Source organism: Meleagris gallopavo, chromosome 17, assembly GCF_000146605.3.
Source record: "Meleagris gallopavo isolate NT-WF06-2002-E0010 breed Aviagen turkey brand Nicholas breeding stock chromosome 17, Turkey_5.1, whole genome shotgun sequence".
NCBI lineage: Eukaryota > Metazoa > Chordata > Aves > Galliformes > Phasianidae > Meleagris > Meleagris gallopavo.
In genome coordinates this window covers 4,807,994-4,817,730 of record NC_015027.2, presented here as the reverse complement: position 1 = coordinate 4,817,730, position 9,737 = coordinate 4,807,994, and the positions used below count along the sequence as shown (strand labels likewise).

General features: G+C 44.8%; 1 protein-coding gene and 1 long non-coding RNA gene across 2 annotated transcripts in view; one reads left to right on the top strand and one right to left on the bottom strand.

Annotated features, from left to right (window-relative positions):
• The first annotated feature begins 6 nt into the window (after positions 1 to 6).
• Positions 7 to 9,737, top strand: part of RFLNA (refilin A) — a 15,414-nt gene continuing 5,683 nt past the window's right edge. The window contains exons 1-2 of the mRNA XM_010720068.2: positions 7 to 235; positions 8,799 to 8,908. Of these exons, the coding sequence (XP_010718370.1) occupies positions 47 to 235; positions 8,799 to 8,908 (299 nt within the window). The 5' untranslated portion in view covers positions 7 to 46. The remainder of the gene's footprint in view (positions 236 to 8,798; positions 8,909 to 9,737) is intronic.
• LOC116217264 lies at positions 463 to 8,792 on the bottom strand. The gene is made up of 3 exons (XR_004161581.1): positions 8,221 to 8,792; positions 5,518 to 5,629; positions 463 to 756 (listed from the first exon to the last, which is right to left on the bottom strand). It is a non-coding gene; the product is annotated as an uncharacterized LOC116217264 (long non-coding RNA).

The following is a 9,737-nucleotide window of genomic DNA, read 5'->3' as shown; positions in this document are numbered from 1 at the left end:
GCCGGAGGGTTTTCTCCCGCTGCGGCCGCCTCGCTGCCCCCCAGACATGGTAGGGCACCTCCAGCTGCAAGGGATGGACGAGAGCCTGAAGGAGAAGAGCCGGGAAGGCTTGCTGGACAGCCCGGACTCGGGGCTGCCCCCCAGCCCCAGCCCCCCTTTCTACTCCCTCTCGCCCGGGGGCGGCGCGGACCCCCCGGCCCCGGGGCAGCGGCGAGAGGCCAAGGACGGCAGAGGGGTAAGAGCAGATGCGATGGTGGGAGAGGGGGGAGAGGGATTTAAAGGACGGTGGAACTTCACCCCAGGGGCCTTTCGGGTTTCTTTGACGTATCAAAGACGTTTGGAAGTGTATTGCACACAGCTAATTGGCTTCCATGCAGAATAAAAGCTGTCAGCAACACTGAGATTGCCGTGGAGAAAGTTCATCTACCTGTGCAATGGTGACTGTTCACACTTCCTCCCAGCAGAGACGCTTTGCTATGACTTACCCTGCTCTCATTTTCTTTCTCAAGTTGTAAGGCTATTTTTGCGTATTAATCACAACTGCCTTCTGCTGTCAGGTATGCCACATCCATCCCCAAGAACAACATCTCAGCACAGTACGGTGGGGAGGGTGTGAGATGTTAAAGAGGGAAATCAAATCCAAATCCCACTAACAACCTCTCACCACTACACAGTCTTACCTGCAGGTCTGACGGGACTGTGTGCTCAGTTACCCACATTGCTCTGGTTTGGTGGGATCAGGCTGTTGCTACATGTCTGTAAAATAAAATGTGGGAGGAAAATGAATGAACGCTTGCTGGGTCAGAGAACAGCTGGAGTGGAGGTGTCTGCAGAGGTCAGCAATGGGGTGTGATGGCCTCCATTCCAGCCATCATGACAGCCAGCCACCACTGCTCTCAAGAAAGTCCTTAGGTATTGGAGATGAAAGAGGGTAAGAAAAACTATTCTAGCTCTTGGTCTGATAGAACTGAGAGTTTTAGTGCTCCTACAGGAGGGAAAAAGTTATTCCAGTGATCTAGATAAAGCAAAATTACATTGTCAAATTACTTTTCTTTCTTTGAACACAAATGAACATTTTAAACATTTCTGAGGAACAGCTTAGATTTCTTTTTCTGATTTTTATATCCTACTTTAACAGCATGGGCAGCCCTGTGCTCCTGCTGTTGTCAGATGGGTGCCATGGACTGCAGATATTTCTGGGCATTTAGTAGGTACAGAAGACTAAAAGATACTGATACAAAAACTAATTAGACTGCCTTAATTGGAGTGGTGCAGGACTGTACTCTCTAACTCTGCTTGTTTGGTATATGGAACTGGCAGGAATTTTCACTTGACTGCACAGAGTTTCACACATTGTAGTTGTTTCTAACATTCTACTTGCAGCTGTTAAGAAAATGGGAGAAATACGGGGAGCATTTCAGTGTCTAGTTAGCTTTAATCTTACCATTTAACAACGACTTTCAGATCCATAAGCAATTACACAATCCATGAATGTGTTTTAACTCCACTACTCTGCTGTTCATCAGAGCATGCAGAGTTGGCAAATCAATAATTGCAGCTATTTGCACACCAATGCATGGTTTCTTTTAATCACTTATTATATTAGTGTTCGTTTTGCTTACAGATGCGACAGAACCAGGAATGCAGTCTGCATTCTTTGTGGTATAATACTATAAAACCATATATAAGCTCAGTTACTAATGGCCAACGTTCTAGTTTGTACAGTTACAATAAATTGCTGTCAGGTGAAGAAAACAACATTCCAGATCTGTGGGAAGGATTTCATACTGCTCCTTGCTGCAGACCTATCAAAACCACCAGGCTGAACCCAGTCGCGTTCTTTTGCAGTCGGCTGTTTTGCTCTAACTTCACAAATATGTTGAAGGATTTTTCTGAGAGCTCTTCTCATGCAGACTAAAGGAGATTGCATGCTCTTATCGAAGACTTCCTTGTGTGTAAAATCCATGCTCTCCCTGCTTTGTGTCATTAACTGTGACTCTGAAAAAGTAAACTCCTTTCTCTTTAATAAGTGCGACTGTGTTTCAAAGACAATGCACCGTTTATTCCCATTTAACCAGCCAATTTGGCTACAGCTTTGGGATCCAAGAAAATATGAAAGGCAATTGGGGCCAGAGTCATAAATACCACAAGTTCAACACCATTTAGGGACCTTTTTCTTTTTTTTTCTTCTCCTTGCATTTTACTTGCAGTGCAGGAGAAATTAGCTTTTACTTATTCAAATAAAACTCACATAGGGAATTTGTTAATTGCTTTCTGCTGAAATGCAAATATCCTAAAGAAAATAGAAGGTGACTTTTACCTAGTTCTGCCCTTTAAATCTGAAACATGATTAAATTTCTTCTTAAGACTGAATTCCCTAGGCTTTGCTTGTAATGCTGGGCCAAAAGGAACATACATACAATGAAATAAATCTCTAATAATGCACACAAAGAAGCAATTGCTGGAAGGGCAGGGAATGAAATCACATCAAGGTAGCCAGATCTGCTTAGAGTTTTCCCTGTTGTTGTTGCCCGTGTGTATAGTTTTAGGCCAGAAGGAGTGAATGTGAGCTCTTGCTAATGCTGCACTGAAATAAGTGCTTAGCATCCAATAGTATCGCTCCTCAAGGATATGAGGGGAGATCAGGACCACATTCTTCTGCAGAACCATCCATCATGACTTCTTGAAGCAGCATACTTCTTGTCCTCTCCCAGTGCTGTTGCCTCTGCAACAAGTTCAGTTTTATTTGAAAAACTAAACACTTATGAATTCAACTTGCCTCACTGAGCACTGACTTCAGTGGGACTATCCCAGTGGATGGGCTGTCAGATGAATGCCCCCACATAGGGAATTCCTATTTATATTATTGACAGCAGTGCAGTATTGGGATCCGGTCCTATGGGAGGAGATTCTAGCTTCATCTTTAGCACTGTGGAGGAGTGTTCTTTGCCCTTTAGGTAGACTTGATGGGTATAGTTCCATCAATGGAATCCAGGTTAGCTTGCGTGCCTTCTTCCTGAACTGCCACATATTGAAGAACTCTTGGGGCCAAAGAGCCTGCATTTTGTTCTACACTGAAAGAGCTTCAGGAAAGGGGGCTGTCTTCTGGGAACTGGGTGGAGAATGTAGCCATCAAAACATTTCCATGCAATACGTGACTTGCAGACCTGCCGGCACCTCCAGTGAAAGCACGTGTGAGAAACACTCCAACCTGGGCCAGCTCACAGCCTGCAAGCAAAGCAGGTGACATCTTTCTAAGTCTACACAGGTTCCAGCAACCAAAGAAAGCTCCAGGCTTGTATGGAGAGCAAGGCACCCATCTGGCACAGCAACATGGCTTGCCTCGGAGCTTGGCATTGACTGCTGGAATCATGGCTCACTTCTGAACTACTCCCACGGGGTAGGATCCTGCAGAAATTCCCCTTGCAGATGTTGGCAGTGGTTTCAGTTCTTGCCCGCCGGTCACCATGTCTGCAGCCTGGAAGAATGTAACCACAGCTGGCTTTTTTCTGCACCTTGGGCCATCTGGTTCTGAATGTGCTCCCACTTCCCCTCCTCGGTTCAACTCCAGCAGCAAAGAAGAAGGAAGAGGGGAATGGCAGTGGGCTTCACCTAATCTGAAGGCTGTGACAGACGTTCCTTCTAGGCAGGTCAAGGTCTGGTTCCTCTAAGACCCACCAGATCCCGGCTCCAGTCTGTTCTGACAGAGCTGCTGCTGTGGAGTGGTTAATGGCTCAGTCCTCCCAGATGGAGGAAGGAGTGTCAACAGGGTGCAGCATGCATTGCTAGCACCAAGCAGAAGGCTTTCTCCAGGGACTGGTGTGCAAATATGTGTAAATGCACTGAAACTGCACTGTTGGCACAGTGCCTTCTGCTGCAAAGTGACTCTGAATGCTGTGGAAATTAGATGGGACTCGGCAAATATTTTAGCAGGCATCAGTCTTTTATCAGTGGAATCAGCAGAGAAAAGGTTGTGTAGCACACACAAGTTAGTGTGCTCGCTTCTATGACAGTCACGGGGATGGGCAGGCATGTGGTCTTGATTCAGGCAGTTTGTGATTAAAGCAAGCAGGGAAAAAGTCATAGGAGTCTCATCATCTATCCTAAAAAAATGTGGCTATATCTAGGGTGGTGTCTTCTAGCTGTTTAGTTTCTGTTGCATTTGTATGTAACACTTGGCAGTAAGCAAAGCAGTACGTTTCCCACTTGAAATAGAAGAGGAAACAGGCAGGAAGGATTAATTCTTATAAGTAATAAAGTCCTGCTTTAGACCTGAGGTTTGCATTTACTGTTATCACTTCCAAATAAAATCTCATCTGGCTCTAGTATAAATTACTTGTAATATGCAATACATGCAGATACTGGGAAAATAAATGGTCTGTTAAACAAATACTGCTTATCAGCTAGAGCGGAGAATGTAGAAGTGTGTCAAATAATTCAGCTAGATCTTTCATTACAGCTGTAAATAATAGCTGAGTAAAGTGACATTTTCATGGACCTGACATGTTGCCATAGTGGGAAAACGTGGTGAGAGATTTGCTTATGCCCTAGCTAAGTTAGGAGCTGGGAATTTGGAAAGCTGTATCCTGTTTATAGCCTTGGTGTTTGGAAAACTGTTTCCCCTTACCGTCCCTAGGGAGCTAATGCCAAATCCTAGTGCCTTCCACATAATGACCGTAGCTAAAGAAGTCAGTCTGTTCTGATCTGTCTTGCTTTCTGGGGAAAAGTTTTTTGGAGAGTTTATATTTTTCAAGTCACATTAATTTCCTTCCTTCCTCGTTGCTTTGCTGCTTGAAGTCTGGAAGCTACAGGAATGGTCAGGGCCAATTTCATGGCGCTTTATTTACCATAACTCTGCTTCTATTCCTTTAAAACACCCAAGTGAAAAGCACCTTAAACAGAACCCACTAACTCAAATTAATTATTAGGTATAAAATAAGATTATTCTGCTCACTGTATTCTTTTTGCTGTTTAGGGACTCTGAGGTCTAAATGTCCCCAGAATCCAGGCACTGATATGTCATTTCTGGCAGGTATGAAGCAGTGACATGGAACTGAAGGACATGCATCAGTTCTAAAGCAAGAAGTCCCCCACAATACTTATGTTAGCATAAAAGAAGCACACTTGATCAGTGTCAGCACATCAGCAGATTGAATTCCCTTCAGTAAATTATTTTTGGGGGTGTATTTACTTATGTACTGCTTGAATAAAGAACGAAGCTGCCCAGGCCTTTACATGCCTGAAAGGCATCAGAGGTAAGGCAGAGGGAAAAATGCAGCCAAACGAGAAATCACTTCAGCATTTTAATACTACTTTAACTCTTTGCTGTTTAAGACAGATTAATTAGGTCCTATCTGTAGTTCCAACTAAGTAACACTAGGGTTTCTTTGGATAGACAGACCTTAATTTGTGGATCACTTTGGGCAGCCTACTCAAAAGACATGGGTTTTTCCTCTCCATCATCAACAAACTGCTCAATTCAGCCCATCTGTGGTGCGGGGCTGGAAAGAAACTCACCTTATTTCTGAAGTGTCTTGAGATTGCTGAGTGATTGATAGAAATGAACCAAAGGTCATCATTTTCTCTAGGGAGGTCAGAAGTTCCAGTGTTTCTGTTCTTTCAGTAATTCCTGTGCAAAGGAGAAATAATTGAGTACTTTTTTTTTTTTTTTTTTTGGACAAGCAGAACGTTCTTGCTTTGTTTCTACCTTACAATAGATTGGAAGGAGAGGGTGTCAAACTGTTGCCAAAAAGCCAGCTTTTGGCATGTGTCAAACATATAACATTTCAGCCCCAAAGACAAATCTTTTGGAAAGCTTGGGTGCCCTGTTACTTGCTTTCAAATTCCGTGTGAGATTCAGGAGCAGGTATTTCAGAACATCATCAGAGGCTGAAAAAGAAGTCACCTGAAGCTCCTTTCAGTTGCTCACTGTTCAGTGACCCTTCCACTGTGTGCAAGCAATGCAGTTGCTTGGTGAGCAGACTGCAGGCTCTTACAGATGATCTCTATTGTTAGAACATACTTTTTAAATTATTTAAGTCTTCCATGTGCAGAATTCTGGGTGTCTTTCAAGGTTCCCCACCTGCAGCACTGCTTGTGGTAGATAAGTGAGAATTTGTAATGGTCTCTGGTGGGTGGTAGAAATCTCCGGTCTGCAGTTGTCCCAGATTTCTGAACTAATGAAGCCTCATCTGCACATCTGAAATTAATGCTAGTTGGATGAAGTGCATTATTCCCTTAGCCTTCCCTCTCTAGGTCTAGGTGAGCTAACCTAAAGTGCAAATAGTCTCATCACGTCTCCATTCAGAGCTGTCTTGGAGAGAAGTTAATCCAATTGTCACCAAACTCAGTGGCAACTTTTGGACTCTGGTTTCAGTCATGCATGACCCATCTCCTCCATGCAGATGGGTATTGTTTCTGCAGCATGTTCTTGTTTCCTGTTCCCTGCTGCGGGTCTTGGGATTTCAACAGACAGCGTTGGCCTCTGTGCCCTCTGACTGAGCAGCCTGGGGGCCATATGCCCCGGGAATATTCCCACTAAACCACAGGAAAGACATTGCCTCCTGCATCCTTGTCTCCAGGGACACTCAGTGCATGCTTAGTGTCAGCATATGTTAGCAAGAGGTGTGAAGGTTTGTTTCCCTGGGAGCAGAGGAATGGCTTTATTTCCTTAGTGCAGCACTTTGCAGAACTCTTTAATACCAGGATTTCTCTTGTGCTAATCTAGCAAAAAAGCTCCTTTTTTTTTTCCCTACACCCATTCAGTCATTGTCCTTTTTTGACAGTGGAATAGAAGCAGTTGTAACGAAGGGTTAGCTATTTAATGCTGCAGTTTAACACCGTAGTAGAGTGCAGGGATGTTTCAGTATGGAAAGAGTAAATAGCTTTGTGGCTTTGGGATACAGAATTGAAGAGCTTGGAGAAAATTCAGATGAAGCAATGACATTTTTTGCTTTAGCTTCAGGCAGAAAACCCAAGCCACCAGAGAAAACCAGACCTCAGACAGTGTGAGCTGATGCTATTGAACAGGCTCAGGGGAGTTCTGCCAGTTGACACCAGCTGAGGGATGAGCTGGGGAACACTGTGGGGATCTGCATGGGGTACAGGACAGGGCACAAGTTGGAGTACCTTGCCCAGCACTGGAAGCAGGGACTGGGCCACAGCTTCAGTGTTGCTCCTGTACCTGCCATCCAGAAGGTGCTGGAGAGGGCAGAGGGAAGAGCAAGTCAGTTTCTCTGTATCCTCAGCTACTTTCAGTGGTACCATGAGTCCTGAGATCATTTGACTGACCAAGAGACTGATGAAAAATGACTGATTCCAGCACACGTGGCTTATACATGGTGAAAAGTGGAAAAACTGTGAGCTTTTAAGTCATCTAGAAACCTTTCAGCCCTGGCCAGTGGCTGACAGCCATGTCCTTTAAAGAGACCCTGTGTCCCTGTGTGTCATAAAGTGCTGTTGCCAGAGAAGTGGTAGGGACCAAAACCCACAGTGACATTTTTCCTGGATTAGGCTTAGTTAGCTTCTGGACTGGGTCTAGACACAGGATTTCTATATGTGAGAACTGACATCTGAGTGGGTGCTCCACTATTGAGAAGTAGAATTATTCATTTTTGTACTGGGCAGGGGAGCCTAGCCCAGGACTATGACAGTTTGTTAGATGAAATTAGTTTTAACAATCCATGATTTGAAGAAGCTCTATTTATTACAAAGTCCTAGTTTGAAGCTCATTTCCTGCATCACAGAGGCCACAGGATGGCTCAGTATCTCACCCCATGCACATTTGTGTGTGGTTAACTAGAACATCCCTCAGAGCAAGCCAGCTGCTCTCTGCATGGAGACTTCAGCAGCTGCTAACCTACCAGGGGGTTGTTCTAAGGGTTACATTATTTGCAGCACACATGTGTTTATGTGTATGTATAAGAATATGTATACACACACTACTCAAGTAATGCCACATCCTTTAAGTTGGCAGATGTGGGCCTATCTCTGTGTTACATCAGAGCCCTCCTTCGTGCTTTGAGTCTTTGTAAGAGCTTGCAGCTATAGAAGCTGTTTGATTGGTTTTGTTGGTAATTTAAAACTGACCACTGGTTAAAGAAAAGTTCTAAAGAATTGCAATTCTTATGAGAAACAAGAAAGGAAGAAGGAAAGGAAGGGTTAACATTCAAAGACCAGATACTACAGCATAGAGTGCCAGAGATCCGGGCAGTCCCATACCTGGGGTGGTGAGCTGGGCAGAGCCAGGTGGGGACTTGGGGAGTGGTGGGACCTGGAGGACAGCCTGCTGCATCACATCAGTCCGGAGAGATGGAAGGAAGCTGTAAATAGAGGCAGCATGGGTGGCATGTCAGAATCAAGGTAACTTAAATGCAAGGCCTGTACAAGACTTGTCAGTGCAGGGCTCGCCTATGCCAACCATCTTCAGATTGTGTTTTTTTTCCAACTCGAGAGTGGTCCTCCCCTTTGAGCTTTTGTGTGGAGTGGAGTGCCTTCCTACAAACCTAGAAAAAGGGATTATGAGGGGAAACTCAATGATGCTGAGCATAAGCAAGGTGAGCTTAGCTTGTGTGCAGTGAAATTGGTTCTGATGCTGTTGCAGACACCTGTTCTCATTGTTAAAGAGCTGTCAGCTGCATTATCTTCCATGGGACTCTGAAAAGACCAAGTTCAGCAAGGCTGTAAGAATTGCTGTCTCTGTGAATGCTGCTGATGTCTGTTCAGCTCCCAGCATGTTATGAACTGTGCCAGCCGCATCTCTTGTGTCCCATCACTCACAGCATTGTTCCTCCCTGCAGATGCCTTACCTGCTCCTGAACCCGTCCATGTCGGAGATAAGACCTCGAATGTACCCCGTGTTTTTTGGAGAAAGCATTGAGGTCAACCCTGAGCCTGTGCAGGAAATTAGGTACAGATGGTATCGGGTTGGGTGAGTGGGGATGTCTGTCCTTTTCTTGGTGCTTTTTCTTCTCCAAAAATTTAAATGTGATTACAAATGGGAGTCATGGTTATTTGGATAGGAAAGGAGAAAGACAGGTAGGAGGGTAATGCCTGAATTAAAAAGACACTGAAGCAGCAGAGGTGGAGGAGGAAGTTGTAAGAGAAGACTTTCCTTCCAAGGCCAGCTCATTTCCAAGGCAATGAGAGAAATTTATGACCTTCTTTAGGCTGTGCCCAGCTGACTTGTATCCTTAGCTACACCATTATAATTGGTACCTGTTTTTGTTAGCCCTTGCAGCAGAGAAACCAACACTAGATGAGTTCACAGATACAAAACGATCTCCTCCTCGTGACAAGGTGGTCCTTCCAGCCAGTGATTGAGGAATTCTTGCCTCCTGTGGAACTGGAGGCAATGGCCTGTGGACAAACATTGTTCTGCTCTTCTTTTGCTGGTGTGGAATGTGCTTTGCAAACAGCATGGAGCACAGTTACACACAGCTTAGGGCAGGGATGGTGGGAGGATTAAACCCAATTCCCACCCCCCCTCAACCTATGCAAACGTCTCTCTGGAAATGTACCCCAGTAAATCTCTGCTTGCTGAGGAACTGCTGGCGGGCATGTTTTTATGGTGATTACATCGGAGTCTTGTTTTATGTGCGCTGAATGACTTGCTTACACCCTAGCTGTGCAAAATACATTACAGCAGCTCAGATTACATACAGTGCACAATCAGTCAACCCCCCTCTGGGTAGAGGTAATGACAAGCACACACCCAGCTCACCCAGCTTTTTATATAT